Below are 17,446 nucleotides of genomic sequence, written 5' to 3'. Positions count from 1 at the left end.
ATGAAGAAATGACAAGGGGCAGTATTCCAGAAAGCGATGCACTAAACAGGGAGAATTGGAGATCTCTTCTTAGTTCGGCTTATGGAACAAATGTTCTGTAATAGGCCAGCTAAGTAAGTAATTAAGTAAGTTAGTTGTAATTCGAGAATTCCATTTGTAATTCGAAAATTCCATTTGTAATTCGTAACATTGTGTTGTAATTCGAGAACTCCATTCGTAATTTGAAATATTTCAATTGTAATTGGAATTATTCCCTTTGAAATTCGAATTATTCTATTTGTAACGCGAATTATTTCTTTCGTAATTTGAGTTATTTTATTTATAAATCGAATTATTTCATTTGTTATTCGAAGTATTTCATTTGTAATACGAAACATTTCATTTGTAATTCGAAAAACTAATTATAAAACCAATACAAAATTTTTTTTGTGTTTTTTTCAAATGGAATAATTCGGATTACAAATGGAAAAATACAAAATTCAAATGGAAAAATTCGAATTACAAATGGAATTCTGGATTAACAATTGAATTGTTTCGAATTACAAATGGAATAATCGGTATACAAACCAGATGCTACCAATTACACCTGTAGTGCGATTCTGTAACTCCTTAACGACAGAATTAACGACGAATGACGGTAGTTAACGATAATATTCGATAAGTGCTATACTGTAACCAGTTTTAACGATTTTTGTCGGTAAATTCTGTCTTTAATTACCGAAAATTATTGTTAAGTTAACAACCAAAAAAAGTAGTCGTTAAGTCTTAACGACTGTACATTATTGCTGTATTTTGATGATTTCTTTTAACAAAGGCGTTTTTATATGAACATATATGAAGATAATAAAGAGGGCTCACAAGGTAAATTCCGCCCTATTGAGAAAAATCTTCTTAACATGGGGCAGCTTCGCCACAGTTGTGCTTACCCCAGCGCCGATTTTATTGAAGCTGCATATAGGAGAAAGTTGTAGATCTACGATTAACTCGTAACTTTCCCTTGGACGATCTTTATGTATCATCAATTAAATCGGCGCTGGCGAAGGCGCAACAGTGGCGAAGCTGCCCCATGTTATCTTACATAGTAAACACTTATGTGACGGCCTTAAGAAGATTTGTCTTAATAAGGCTGCGCTTACCTTTGTTTTAATTATTAAAGAGGAAAAACGTGAGCAAATGCATCAAGAGAACGCGAGTGTGGTACTGCTATGTAAGACCTATACCTATGTCCTTAACACTATCTTTCTAGGAGGCTTTCATTGGCTTCAATGTTGTACTGAGGCCTGTATAATCTTATAGATTTGAACTTAGCATCACTAACAATCAGAATTCTAATGCGTATAAGCTTGGATTTCCGAACGTTTCATACTTTACTTGGAAATATGTACTTATTTGGCACGCTTAATCAAAAAGCAGACCTTTTTGCCTACCTTACGAGTTTTGTGTCCTGTATTTGCGGAAAACTAATATTTTTAATTCAAAACTACATTAATAAATATACAAATATATTATTTGACAATTTGTCTTTCCATCGATATTCGTCGGTAGTGCTAACTATTTCTACAATCGGTAACATAAAGTTACAGAATAACACATTCGTTAACTCAACCGAATATTTTCGTTTACTACCGATGTCGGTTCGTTATTAAAAAAAGTTACAGAATCGCACTACTGGAATGTTTCGAATTACATCTGAAAAAGTGTTTACATTCGTTCCAGAACTAAAATGTTTTTACAATTTTTTCCGGACTCAAAAACGTTGCAAAATTTTCACTTCTCTTTAAACAAAAAAGTGGCGGTGAATATTGTTCTCTTTAGAATCTTTTTATACAACACATTTGGGCAAGCAAAAAGTTGCAACCTGTTTTCCGACTTCTGATTTGCTGTTACTCCCACATTGATAATTGTTTCCGTTTTTTGACGTTTCCGCAATTTTTCGTTCCGGTACTTTTCGAACAAATTCGTATGTGGAACTTCATTTTAACATTTCACTCTTTTGCTAACATTATTATAAAAAATTAGCAGAACACACATTATGGTTGGAAAAAGTTTTAAGATGAGAAAAGTTTTGACCAAATTCGTTTTGTCCTTTCGAGAGTTATCGAGGCTCTAACCAGACAGATGGACTGCAAATTCCCAGATACGGCTTTGTTTTAACGTGTGTGGGGGTGCAATAACACTTAGCCATAAGGCTGAAAGTATAATAATGTTTATTTATAAGAAGGGAAATTAACAACAAGTATGCACGGTGCGCCTTAACTAATTTTAAATGGAAGGTGCTTACACCTGGGAAGTTTTTGCAGATTATGAAACTACAATGCTCATAGATGAGATATATCAAAAAACAAAAAAAATCGCCGGAGGGATTTTCAAATAAATCGCGATTGTTTTATAAGGAGGCGATACAGTCAGTGCATTGTCTCAATTTGAACTTCTATATCTCAAAAACGGTAAAACCTACGAAAATATCATAAAGGTCAATCTTGTGGAGAATTTTCACAGCTACAACATTTTCTTTAGGCCCATTTTGAAAGCACTCGCGGTTTCCAAGCACAATCGTGAAAACCTAAAGAACCCCCAAAAATGTGAACTTAAATCGCGATTTATTTGAAAATCCATCCGGCGATTTTTTTGTTTCTTGATATATCTCATCTATGAGCATTGTAGTTTCAGAATCTGCATAAACTTCCTAGGTGTAAGCACCTACCATTTAAATTTGGTTAAGGCACACCGTGTATGTTGATTATTTATTAAAACATGTTAAATTAAGAATTTCAATATTTATGATAAAAATATTTGTTTTTCGTAAATTGGATAATCATGTTGGTACTTCACCTCATTCCGACAACTAACATATTCAAACCAAACCTTCACTCATACAAATAATTTTTTATGGAAATATTATTTATATACTGAAAATATAAACAGAACAATTCCAATTCTAACACCTATCCCAACGGAAAAAATTGAATGAAATTGCATTTGGAGGGGAATAAAAGTGGATGGTGTAAAATACAACACTACGTGTTTGCTTTATTTCTAAATTATTTTCTTTTAAATTCTTTCGGCTTTGCAAAGAAAAATCTTCTCTTCTTTCTTTTTTTCTTTCTTTGTTTTCATACAAATAACTACAAAACTTATGGACAAAATTAAAATAAAAAAATAAACTATACACAAAAAATTATATATATAATACAAATGACTGACTATAAAAAAACCAAGAACAAACAAAAAAATTAAAATTAAAAAATAATAATAAATAAAAAAACTTTCAAATAATCAAAGGTGTGTATTTGGCGGTAGATTGCAACATGAAATCTGTGAATAGAAACAAACATGTAAAAATGTCATTAATGTTTTGTTTACTGTTTCTTTAGGAGGTTTTTTCAATTTTTTACGATTCTACTTTGTTTTTTTTTTTATAAAATCAAATAAATGAAAATTAAGCACGAAAGAAGAGCATGGAAAAGAACAGGGCAATAAATTAAGAAAACTAAACGAACTATGTAGTGTAACTGTCATAAAAGAAAATGCTGAGTGTAGAGTATAATGTGTGTGCAGGGTTGTGTGGTATATCTTTGTGCGGGGAAATTTTGTGGAAGGTGGGGAAAGGGAACAACTTAACTAAACCAATCCAAAATAAAACTGAGAAAGAAACAAATTATTAGTAGTACTACAAAACAAACTACTTTTCTCCCTAGGAAGAAGGAAGCAGAATAATATAAAGAAATGCACCAAACCATACATTCAGCCAACCAACCAACCAACCGATCATCATCCAACATGTTGCATGATCTACGGCCAAAAACAGCCACTCTAATTCTTTTTTATGTTTTTTTTCTTGCTTCTAAATTAATTGAAATCATGAAATGAATTTGGAAATAAAAATAAATGAAAATTAAATATATGTAACTGTGGGTGTAATGTAATTATGTTTTTCTGTGTGTTCTTCATGTTTATGTTACGTAATAAACTAACTTTAAATGTAGGCATATTATTTGTTTTTCTTTTTGTTCTTGTCTGGCCTCTACCAAAACCGTTTATAATATTAAGTACAAAACAAAAATTATATACAACAATTGTTTATATTATTTTAAAGAAAGATAAATACTCGTACTCAGTGTATACATACATATCTACTTAATGTTGATGAAACAAGAGCAAAATACGAAATTAATGTAGTGGTGTGGTAGTGTACGTAATGTTAGATGCATGGATGGATTAGTTAGTTATATTAGAGAAAGAAATCTACATACAGTAAATACAACTGCGACATTTGAGTAATTGATTAGGTTGTATTCGAGATGTAGTGGACAGTGATGATTTTCATCATTTTATCAAGGAGTGAGAAAAGTTAATTCGATTACTCGACAGTGGTATTTCTTCCTATTTTAATTTTTTTAATTAATAATAATTATAATAAATAATTTTTTAGCAAATTTTGTGCAATTCCCTAGAATCATATTTCCCATGTATTTCGAAAATATGTGAAAACTGTCATTTGCTTTTTAAAACATCGAATTAATATTTTCATCACCACTAATTAAAGTGATGAATTATTAAGTATTTTATATATCTTTTTGTTTCTAACAAATGATCAGTCTTTGAGATTAGCACAAAACATGTATGACGATTTTTAACAAAGAAAACGAATTGTATCTCAAAATATTCAGTTGAATATTTATGTATGGGTCAAGCAAGGGAAGCGGCAAGTCATTAGGTTCGGAAGAGATGCATTTCCCTGACAACTATTTGTCAGTATGACGACTTTTAATACACAAATTACTGTTTTCATTGTAATCTTTAAATAACTGAGATGTATTGCCAAAGTAATATCACCATGCACCGTGGTCCACGCCATTGGCCAAAAATAAAAAAGTCAAACTTTAGGTTTAAAGCATTCCATCCTCAAAATGCTGTTGGGGCTTTTCTTTAGAACGGATATACATAAATATTTTTGTTATTTAGACAATTCCAAAAGCTTTTCAAATGGAGGTATCATGATTATATTTTGAGGGCAATGGTGCCTAAATGTGTACTCCAACAAACAATTTTGAAATAAAAATATTTAATTTTTTCGATGGAAAAACAAGTAAAAGACAAAAGTATCAATAAATATTAAAATTGCGAAAGGTTGGCGCCTATTGCAATAATTCTGATTTGGTAGACAGTCTACTTTCTATATCAGTTTCTCCCTTTAGTATATATCAAACAGAAGGGGAGACAACCGCCATGGAAATAAAATGCCACAATTTAGAAATTGGGATACATGAGCGTCTTCTTCTATAACTCTAGTATTTGACTAATTTTGGTGACGTAATTGGGATCAATTTAAAGCTCAGATTGTCTTCTTTTATATTGATTACCTTTGTTGAAAAGCTGGGATATTCGTCATTACGATTAAAAAAAATGGAAACATGTTGTGTGATGCTGTGTATAATTTTAAATGTTGTTGTTGTAGCAGCATATAATGCTGGGTTGGCAGCCGCTGGCCGAAACACTTTTGGTTTCTTGTCAATCCGGTACGTAAGAACACGCTGCCGTGATGAGATTTTCTGCTTTCACTGTCAGACTTTGCTTTTGGAAGGTTCCTAACCAAAGCTGTGATATTCGTCATTACTAGACATCAGATCTTTTGCATATTTTTGAAAATTATAATGCAAATACTTCGGTTATTAAACAATAGAAGTTGGAGCTTTGTATGTGTTATTGATTATTTTCAATATTTCATCGAATTTCTATTACTGGACCGATATAATTCTATATAATAACGTAGTTATAATTGGTTGACATTTCAAAAATATGCAAAAATCCGATGTCTAGTCATTGCAATTTAAATGTCAAAAATGAAAACGTGAATAGAAACGGATATATTCGCATAAGAATACAATTGTAACTTTTTCTCTAAATAAATATTTTTGTCATTCAACACCCAAAATTTCGTGACGATTCGATGAAAATTGCGACCTGTAGCGTGGTTAAAAAAGATCGACTGAGGTTGTCGAGACATTCATTTTGGTATATATACTGGCCTAGGCAACACGCAGTTTCGCCAGGCGTAATTTGACATTTTTCTTGGAAAGTTTGACAGTTTTTAGGCTAAGAGTTCTCAGGACAGTTTGACATACGGCTATGTGTTGAGTTGTTTACAGTGCACAATGGATCCACTTGCATCGAGAAAGTGGTCAAAAATATTTAGAGTGTACAAAACAAGATTAAGCGCCCATTACAGCTTTGTGCTGCTGCGAAGAGTGTTTTAAGAAACCACGAGCGTAACATTCTCCCCCTTTTCTATTCTATGCTGTTAATACAAAATGACATGAACAGAAGTCCCGATTATCTTATGATGCAGAAATAGGCTTGGGGAAACAAAACAATCTCCAAACATAAAATCCAACAAATTTAGCGGATTAAAAAAATTTACATTTTGTCTGAAAATTGGTAAAATTTTTAATATAGATATTATAGCATTCTTCCTGGAAGGCACATACCGCCAACGTAGGGCAAATTTGGAAAAAGATTTCTTTATCTTCCCACTGATTATGTTAATGTACGTTGTCAGATAACAGAGTTATACGCTAATATATCCATAGAAACCCTATTCTAGGGCAGCTTTAGTCAGCGACCCACCATTTATAGTCTTGCACTAGATGGAAGCTGATTTTAATACTGATTTATATTAAACCCATGACCTACTTTGGAAAATTATTCCCGAGGTGGGCACTGGTGGGCATCATGACTATAAACTTAGCTCAAATTTTAATTTATGATTGAAATGACATTACAAAATACACTAAGAAAATATGCAGCTAACTAGAGTCCCACAACACGCTAAAACACTATTTTTTAATGAAAATTAAGCTATTGCCCCCTCCTTCAAAATCCAATATAATATTTGGCTATACGTATTAGTTTCGCGATATGTTGAATATATTTACTTGCACTTAAAATATAGGTTGTACTCACAACAAAAATATTAGTCAAATATTCCGACTTTTGAAGCTATTCTTAAAAAGATCGCGTTCGAATGAAACAAAAAGTAATATATTTTTAAAAAGGTCCATGTCATAGCTGTCAGATTTGCCAGATGTTGTACCAAAATTTTGACATTAATTTTTTATTTTTGGTCAATGGGTGGATCCACTGTGCAGTGGCTTGATTGAGACACCTCCAAAACATGGTTTTTGAACGTTTTTACAGCATCTTCTGGCGATAGCTGCCATTTTTCGGGTTCATACGCATAGTTCTATGATTTGTCACCTGATCCATCTTATAAATGCCTTTTGAAACGGCGCGTTCGTATTTTTTTCGAAATTCCATGCACCGAGAAAAACTTCATTTTTGCCTTCAAGTTTACATGCAATATCAAATGTTAGTTGGTGGAAAAATGTCCAAGGATGCCTCAATTTCACGGTATATTACACTGCGTTCTTGCATTATCTGTTCACACACGGCTTATTTTTTTCTGGCACAACGGCCGTTTTTGAACGTTCCTCACGAACTTCTTTTCTTTGGCGAGTGTCGTCGACGACTGAATTCATTAAACAAGTTTTTCATAGTGCTATAGGATTGTTTTTTATCGACGCCCAAAGATTTAACCCACTTAGCGCCTAGAATTTTTTTTTTGCGAGAAAACTTAAAAATTTGTGTGAAAATTATATTTTTGGGACTTTCTAAGCATTTCTTAACAAATAACTTTTTTCTCTAAAACGAATAGTTTTCCTGCAATCGGGCCTTCTTTTAAAAGTACCGAAAATTTTGAAGGGTAATATACGTGTATTCTTACATCTCAATCCCTTGGTTTTTTATTGAGAAAATACTTTTACTACATCCCTAACAAATCCATGAAGTTATATGAATGTAACATTTTAGATTAAATTTTTATCGCATATTTAAAATTTTCATCAAAAGTCGAAAATTGCAAAAAAGTCGATTTTTTTTGAGTTCCTTGCGTTTTAGGCCGATTGTGTGGAAATGCATGCACCAAATGAAACCTTTTAGGCATGGAATGACAGATAATAGACATTACTATAACCAAATGCAAAAAACCCCACAAAAATATGCGAAAAAACCCGAGTTTTATGTCAATTTTTGCAACCATTTTTGGTGGCGTTTAAACGGCCAGTGGCTTTAAGTGGGTTAATTTGAACTCTTGCCGTGATTATTCACGTCGGAAGTTGTGAATGTCGGACGAACATTTTCACAATTAAATTATATTTTTTTGCTAAGTGATTTTCTCATGTCACTGTAAGCAACTCAACATGTGGTCGTATGTGAAACTGTCCTGAGTACGCTTAGGCTAAAAACTATCAAAAAAAATGTCAAATTTATAATCTCGAAAATGACATACAGCAACTGCTACATTCAAAGTACACCTGGAACATGATCCGAATGTGTTTAAATGCGAAAGATTTGTAGCTTTAACGTAAAGAAGATCTGTAAGCATTAAAAAACAACACTATGGCGTCCAAGATTTTATCTGCATAAATATATTGCAAATCGTGCCCACTCGCCTCATATATGCATTATATTTCTTCGAAATTAAGCAAGAGGTTCTGAAGGATTTCGTTCTGGAATATGAACATTATGAGAACAAAATCTTCTTTGAATATCATTACAGGTCTTTTTGGTGTATTATTTCCGCCTTGTATGCTGAATGCCCGGATTCGATTCCCAGGCCAGAAACATCAAATTTTCAACAGTGGCAAAATATGCTGGCGACATTTTCAGAGTATTTCAGCCATGTACAACTTTTCTACAAATATGCACACAGTTCGGACTCGCCAATGAACAGTTTGTCCCATATCATTGAGCTTAATATGGATCGGAGTGAACTCATTGGTATGAGAGAATTCTTCCTTGTCTTTTCTGGGATGTTTGTGGAACAAAACAAATAATAAAACTTGTAAAGCAATTGAAGATCGAGCTTTAAACTGAACATAAGATTGTTAGAGTTGGCAATGCCATCTGCAAATTTGCAATAAATTCAAATTTGCAAATAATTGCAAATTTGCAATAAATTCAGTATATATAGAAGGAAAAAATTTAGGGTAGACACATAGTCAGATTGCCGCACAAAATATCCTGATGACCGCTTCTCACCAAAGTGCGAAACATGTAGTGTAGTGGTTTGTGATGACTATTTCTCTGACATTCTTTTTCATTTACAAACACCTTCTGATGAATCAGCTCGTCTCAAAAGAGAAAAACAACAAAACATAAGAAAAAATGTTTGTGTTCGCCGAGAAATTAAAGGGGTTACGACATGTCATGCACCCAAAAACAGTAAAGTAGCATTGGAACCCCCAGTGCGTATGTTTGTTATAATAATATTTATAATTAATAACAATCATACGCGCTGGTGTTTCAATGTTAATTTTGTTATTGTTTTTTTCTTTCAATTTCACTGTGCAATATTTTCAAGGTAATTTTGTCCAAACAATTTTAAATGCGGTTTTTATGAAAGTACAGACGCAATAGACAAAAATCCTGTTTGGGTTTTGTTTTGTTAGATCGGGCTCAGATTTTATGGCCCTATCTAAACATGGTTAAATATTGACTTTTTAAAGCAAATCGGGGCTATATCTTTGACACCAATACGAATCTTTCCATGACATCCGCAGCAAACTTGTAGATAAGAACAAGAAGAATGTATTTGGAAACATGATGAACACGAATAACATCATTTATTGCCTCAAAATTTATAATATACTAGCAAAGTGCCCGCTACTTCGTATGCGGAAAGGATATAAAAAACAAATAAACAATATATAATATGAAAATGGCGAACACTGAAAATTTTATTGTACTTATACCAACTTTAATCAATATTTATTGTTATTTTAGTACTGTTCGTACAGCTTTAGTTCGATTTTCAAAAAGATCAGCCGTATCTCACCCTTACATGTTAAAAGCTAGACCAACATTGTACACCAGTACTCACACTAAATCCAAAAAATTCAGATTCCAGCACTGTTCCTACACCCAATAGTACGATTTTCCAAAACTACCTCAATCCTTCACTTCACCAGTAACCTAAATTCCAAAAAACAGGATTCCAGCGCCATCGGTGCACTCAAATTGTACCATTTGGTATATTTCGTGCCCATAAGTACGAATTTCAAAAACAACCTCCATGTCTAAATCCTACACTCCAATCTTAGTCTTACCAAATTCTAGGATTCCAGCTCTATCCGTTCCCCCAAATACCCACTGTACCAAATTTAGTATCATTTAGTACTTTTCGTACCCATAAGTACGAATTTTCAAAACTACTTCCATTCTACCCTCCAACTGTAGCCTTAATTCAAAATTTCAGGATTCCAGCTCTTTCCGTTCAACCTAAATCGAAATTGTACCAAATTTAGTACTATTTTATACTTGTCGTACCCATAAGTTCAAAACTGATTCCATTCTACTCTCTAATTCAAATTTGAGGATCCCAGCTCTATCCGTTCGCCCAAATCGTAATTGCATCAAATTTAGTATCATTTGGTACTTTTCGTCCCCATAAGTACGAATTTTCAAAACTACTTCCGTTATACTCTCCAACAGTAGCCTTAGTTCAGGATTCCAGCTCCATCCGTTCGCCCAAATCGTAATTATTCCAAATTTAGTACCATTTAGTACTTTTCGTACCCATAAGTACGAATTTTCAAAACTACTTCCATTCTACCCTTCAACTGTAGCCTTAATTCACAATTTCAGGATTCCAGGTCTATCGGTTCAACTTAAATCCAAATTGTACAAAATTTAGTACCATTTAGTACTTTTCGTACCCATAAGTACAAATTTTCAAAACTACTTCCATTCTAATCTCTAACAGCAGTCTTAATTCAAATTTCAGTATTCCAGCTCTATCCGTTCGCCCAACATCGTAATTGTACCAAATTTAGTACCATTTAGTACTTTTCGTACCCATAAGTACGAAATTTCAAAACTACTTCCATTCTACCCTCCAACTGTAGCATTAATTCAAAATTTCAGTATTCCAGCTCTATCCGTTCAACCTAAATCCAAATTGTTATTTAGTACTTTTCGTACCCATAAGTACGAATTTTTAAAACTACATCTATTTTACTCTCCAACAGTAGCCTTAGTTCCAAATTTCAGGACTCCAGCTCTATCCGTTCGCCCAAATCATAATTGTACCAAATTTAGTACCATTTAGTACTTTTCGTACCCATAAGTACGAATTTTCAAAACTACTTCCATTCTACTCTCTAACATTAGTCTCAATTCAAGTTTCCAGCTCTATCCGTTCGCCTAAATCATAATTGTACCAAATTTTGTATCATTTGGTATTTTTCGTACCCATAAGTACGAATTTTCAAAACTACTTCCGCTATACTCTCCAACAGTAGTCTTAATTAAAATTTTCAGGATTCCAGCTCCATCCGTTCGCCCAAATCGTAATTATTCCAAATTTAGTACCATTTAGTACTTTTCGTACCCATAAGTACGAATTTTCAAAACTACTTCCAACTGTAGTATTAATTCAAAATTTCAGTATTCCAGCTCTATCCGTTCAACCTAAATCCAAATTGTACCAAATTTAGTACCATTTATTACTTTTCGTACCCATAAGTACGAATTTTAAAATTTACATCCATTTTACTCTCCAACAGTAGCCATAGTTTCAAATTTCAGGATTCCAGCTCTATCCGTTCGCCCAAATAATAATTGTACCAAATTTAGTACCATTTAGTACTTTTCGTACCCATAAGTACGAATTTTAAAAACTACTTCCATTTTACTCTCCAACAGTAGCCTTAGTTCAAAATTTCAGGTTTCCAACTCTATCCGTTCGTCCAAATCATAAGTGTACCAAATTTAGTACAATTTAGTACTTTTCGTACCCATAAGTACTAATTTTCAAAAATACGTGCATTCTACTATCCAATAGTAGCCTTAATTCAAAATTTTGAGGATTCCAGCTCCATCCGTTAGCAAAAATCATAATTGTACCAAATTTAGTACCATTTAGTACTTTTCGTACACATGTGCACACTTTTCCTAAGCCACCTCCTTATGTCAACCGTGCCTTTTAACCTTGATTCTCACACCAAATTTCAACCTTTATCCTTTATCCGTTCACAAAATACGAATTGGCACCAAATTTAGTACACTTTAGTACTTTTCGTACACTTATAGTTCGAATTTCTAAAAACCTTTTAGCACATCTTTCCTACTCTCCATCACTGACCTTCATTCCAAATTTCAAAGTTCTAGCTCTACCGGTTCGCCAAATACAAACGGTACCATATTTTGTACCTTTTAGTACTTTTTGTACCCTTCCAGTTCGAATTTCCAAAAACCCAGCCTTATCTGACCCCTTCGGACCAAGAGTGATCCACACCCAAAATTTCAGGATTCTAGCTTCAGTCGTTTCGTCTGGGCGTTGATGAATCATTAAGTCAGTCAGTCAGTCAGTCAATCACTTTACTCTTTTATTAATATAGATCTAAAATTTTCGTGATTTGTATATATTTCGCAGCGTATCTCAAAAACCGTCAAATTTTTCTTAATATTATCTTTGAGAAAAATATTCGCTGGAATGTAATACACAACTCTTCAGAACATATCATTGTTGTAAAATTCCTCTATCGTGTTGTTTCTATAATATTTTTCAACGACAATTTGATAAATATATCAACATTACATTGAAATTTCAAATGTGAGAATAAACAGCCTGTGTGAACGTTGTTTAAAATATGTTTTGTAGAAAGTATGATATGAAATACCGCCTAAACAACATGAAATAAGGGTTTTACCGTTTCAGAATGTTCTGAAGAATTGGAAAATTTTTGCTAAAGGCTACTTGGTTCAACTCTCAATAGTTTGGCAGTTACTGACCATAATTCCAGAAATTATGTAATCTTTCCTATATTTTATCAATTGTGATGCGCTATATGCGGTTTTTTGTAAATCGTCTGTTTGACATATAAGTTCTACCACATTAGGACTACAATATAGTTGAAGAACACGGATCAATTGAAAAAAAGGGTCGTTTTAGCCCGGTATAGATGAGGCGATAAAATCCAAACACGATCTAAAAACACGAAACCCAACTAGGGATTTTGTAGTCTTAATATGTACTTTCAGAAAATGCCACTAGAAGTTGTTTGCATTTGCAGTGTTGCACAGTGTTTTTGAAAGCTTACCTAATTTCCTTTCTTCGTGAAAATAAATACTTGTTTTCTTTTGTAACTTCTAGTCAACTTAGAGCCGGAGGGAAAATATTTTAGGTTTCTAAGGAGTAGAGTTTCTGGTCGGGAATTCCCGGCCCGGGATTTTCCAGGAATTCCCGAAATTTTTTGAACGGGATTTCCCGGAAAATTTTTTTGAAACTCCCGGGAATACGGGTTTTTGTATTTTCATGTATAAGCCATATATTATTTGCCTTATAGTTATTTAATATTGGAAATAAAGTAGAGTGGCGATAATTCGTGCCCCGATTATTCCTAATTGCGGGCCCATTGCAAAAATCGCCATAATTCGTATAAAATATGTATGTATTAGTCCTCTCGATAATTGGTGTTTTTTTCTGGAATTAGAAGTCTGTATAACCTCACATAATTTTTAATTTTTAGTTTATCACGGTTGTTCTAGTCTAAATTTTTATTGGTGGCATTCTTGAAGAATATTAATTTGCTAAGATATAAAAGCTGTGATCCATTCGAATTGTTGTTTTCTCCAAAATTATTGTTTGCAATACAAAACACTGTATAATGTGTAAGTGGCAAATATGTATGTTCATATAAGTACGACTCTATATCATTGGTGCCACCGTGTACTCAAAAGGTCAGCCGTAGTAGGTATTTCATGTTTGCTTACTCTCTGTCACGTCTATGCCCCACGAATTCGATTTACCATAGTCCCGGGAATTCCCGGGTTTCCGGGAATTGAAAATTTTCATTCCCGATTTCCCGGAATTGAAAAAAAGTCTGGAATTCCCAAACTCTACTAAGGAAACCCCCCAACATGCCCCCCTCCCCCCTCTACAACTTGCCCCCCTTAACCTTGCACCAACGTGGAAACATTTTTAACCTGAAGGCAACCACAATGTAGCTAAGACCCTCAAAATACCTAAAATCTGGAGGTATCGTTATATGGGAGCTGTATATGGATATAGGTGATGATTTTTAGTTAAGAAGTTTCGTGACCACAGAGAACCTCAAATGTCAAATTACAGCTAGTTCGGATAAAAATTGTAGCTAAAGCCCTCAAAATACGGAAAATCGTGAGGTACCGATATATGGGACCTAGTTCGATTTTTGTTGGAGAAGTTTCGTGGCCACAGAGAACCTCAAATGTCAAATTACAGCTAGTTCGGTTAAAAATTGTAGCTAAAAACCTTAAATTACCGAAAATCAGGAGGAACTGTTATACGGGGCTGTAACTAAACATGGAGCTATGTTGACGATGTTTGGTGGAGAAGTTTCGTTACTACTGAGAACCTCAAATGTCAAATTACAGCTAGGTTGGTTACCCTCCATGCTATGGTGGAGTGGCAAACAAATATAACACTGTGCAACATAATCAAGGTAATTTTGTGCAAACAACTTCAACTGTGGATTTTATGAAAGTACAGACCTAATTGACAAAAACCGTATTTTGGTTTTGTGTTGTTAGATCGGATTTAGATTTTATTTTATTTGACACGTACGTTCTTTTACTTTTGGGCTATAATATTGCTGAAGACCGCGAAGTAAATTTCTTTTTATTTTCTGAGATAAAGCCCAGATGAGTGGAAAAAAGTGTCGTTTTAGCCAGGTTTAGATTAGGCTATAAAATCCAAACCCGATATAACAACACGAAATCCAATTAGGGTTTTTGTAGCCCCAGTAGGTACTTTCAGAAAAACCCCATTAGAAGTTGTTTGCATTTTCAGTGTTGCACAGTGTAATATTAATATAATGAGTGCAACCCATCAGAGAATTTTCCCAATTTTCACATATAATTCGGTACATAAAGTGAATATTGTTCGTGTCATTTGACGACAATACGCAAGAAAAATAATTTCTTTTTGGCCAAAATTTTAGATTAATTTGTTAAAGCGAATATATAACCTTATAACCTCTGATACAACCATGTTAGACTATATACCCCTTAACCCATCACAACTGAAGCAACTGAAGATTTCATTTTTTTAAACATTTGTTGACAAAACTTTTATTTCACTTCTAAAAAAAAATACATTTTTAAAATACAATTAATTCTTTTACTTTTTACAAAAAAATGACTATCGAGTAATCGTTCGTGGAGTTGAAATTGTGAAATATATATATACGTATGCGTGTGTATGTGATTCTAAAAATAAATTCTTGTATTTTATGTATAAAATAAATTAACTTTGGATACTTTGCTTTATTTTCTAAGCTACAATGAATGCTATGCTATGATGTGGTGGTGGTAATGGTGTTATTATTATGGTTAATTATGAATTAAAGGTTAATTAAGTACTCGGTACTCGGTTGCTATGGTAGTCTATTGTTAAACATCAATCTAGGTTTAATTGTTTAATTACAACTATATTTTCAGTGTTTTTTTGATTTAATGTGGGAAAAAAGCCTCTGTACTCTATATTAAGCATGGCATTATTTCATTATGGGTGGGTAGTTTGTTAACCGGTTTTATTGCAGTTGAGTAGTAATAACAAAAAATAACCGAGTTTCTTTGTTTAATGCGAAAACAAAATAAATACCAACTTAAAACTGGATTAGTGATGCATTTAAATAAAAAAATACTAATTAAAATTATATTAGAGAAAAAATACAAAATTCTTATATACCAATACAGACACATACATGTACATGTACATACCTATGTACATGTATATGGGTTTTGTATATAAGAAATAATAAATAATTAAAAATTATGTTTATATTGGAAAATCTAAGGAACAACAACTTTATATATTTTTTTGTGTTAGTAACCGCTTAGCGGGAGAAAAAGTAATTATTGTTTTCTGTGGTTGGGTGTGTGTGTATGTTGTCTCTTTGTCTGTGTTGGTGTGTAGTTAAAGTGTTCAAACAAAGAAAAGAAAAAAACAAAGCCTTTCTATAGCACCTTCTGTTCTTCTGTTCGCTATAACCGAATCAAATTGGCTATTTATTATTGGAATTTATATTCTTGGGACTTTAGAATGAAGAAAAAAAAATCAAGAAAAACATGAAATATGACGGCGACAAGTGAAGTGAGTGAAGAAGTCAGGAAACAAAAGACAATACCTAAGCGGATGTTATGGAATGTGGTGAATTTGTGCATGTGGTTAGCCCCCAGTTAAGAGGCCCATACTGTTGTTGCGTTTGCGTTATGTGTCATTGCATGAGCATTACATTTTGTTTTTTTGTTTGTACTATACAAATATTACTTTTTTATATAAGTGGTGGTGAATATTATTAAACTAAAAAAAAATCTTGAATAAAAAAATAACTATTTTGATTATCTGTTAATTAATTTTTTGGTGTTGTCTGCTGTTGATAATTTAACTTTTTTTGGCATATGCACACACACACACACTGTGTGGAACAAAATCCTATGGAAATTGTTAGCATGTGTGTGTGTGCACCTAAAATAATATTGTTTTTGGAGGGTGGGTGTTTCAACTCGTTTAGAAAAGTTTATAGAAATAATGATGTCTCCCTGCAGAGGGAAGGCCACATTTGTTGTGAACGTTTTTTTCGTTTTGCGGTTCCATCTTTCCAAAAAAGAGTTTGGAGTTTTTTCCTTTTTTCTTATAAAAAAATTTCGAGTTTGTTTGTATTCAATATCGTTAAACATTGGATGCTATAGAAAAGCCTACTTTAGCAATAATAACTTCCAAAATACTTTTTATCGCCACACTCTTGTTCGTTGCTGTACGTACTGGGATTGTTGACTTCCTTGCGATCACATCTTTCACCAATGAAGCCTTCAGGACATCTGAAAAAGAAAGAAAATAGAAAAAAAATAATTATACGGAATAAAATGATAAGGAGAAGAACAGTAATTGATCTAATGGTATAAAGTTCTATTTTAAATTCAAAGAAGACAAAATGTCTTATCGTAGAAACAGTATTTTCATGAGTGATCATCAAATTTCCTGGGGCTGGATCTTCACTTAGAAGGTCAGTATATTTTCACATAGATGATAAGTATTTCTCTTCGTACAACATCAGGGAGTTATCTCATAGAAGCCGTTTTTCTCATAGAAATTCTAGAGATCTTCTCACAGAAAGAAAAAATAAGAAGATCAGTAGAACTAACAACAAAGTATCATGAGATCTTTTCATTGAAAATCACCGGACCTTCACATAGAAGATCGGTATACCTTCTCACAGAGGATCAGTAGATATTCTCATAGAAGAACAGTAGGTCATCTCACAGAAGATCAGTAGGCCTTCTCGTAAAAGGTCGGTGGATCTTCTCACATAAGATCGTTAGATCTTCTCTTAGAAGATCAGTA

At 33.1% G+C, this 17,446-nt stretch overlaps 1 protein-coding gene across 4 annotated transcripts in view; it reads right to left on the bottom strand.

Moving 5' to 3' along the window:
- Positions 1-2,796: 2,796 nt before the first annotated feature.
- vn (membrane-bound neuregulin protein vein) overlaps positions 2,797-17,446 on the bottom strand; it is a 137,652-nt gene continuing 123,002 nt past the window's right edge. For 2 of the 4 annotated variants that reach the window (XR_012412254.1, XM_073980853.1), the window contains exon 6: positions 15,139-16,923. Coding sequence is in view for 2 of the 4 variants with exons in the window: in XM_073980853.1 (XP_073836954.1) it covers positions 16,806-16,923 (118 nt within the window). In the remaining 2 variants the exon portion in view is untranslated. Of the gene's footprint in view, positions 3,316-15,138; positions 16,924-17,446 lie in introns of those variants that run through there. The other 2 variants (XR_012412255.1, XM_073980854.1) reach the window with 2 other exon arrangements.

Source organism: Musca autumnalis, unplaced genomic scaffold, assembly GCF_047663935.1.
Source record: "Musca autumnalis isolate F117 unplaced genomic scaffold, ASM4766393v1 scaffold_4, whole genome shotgun sequence".
Classification (NCBI taxonomy): domain Eukaryota; kingdom Metazoa; phylum Arthropoda; class Insecta; order Diptera; family Muscidae; genus Musca; species Musca autumnalis.
This window is presented reverse-complemented; position numbering and strand designations above follow the sequence as displayed.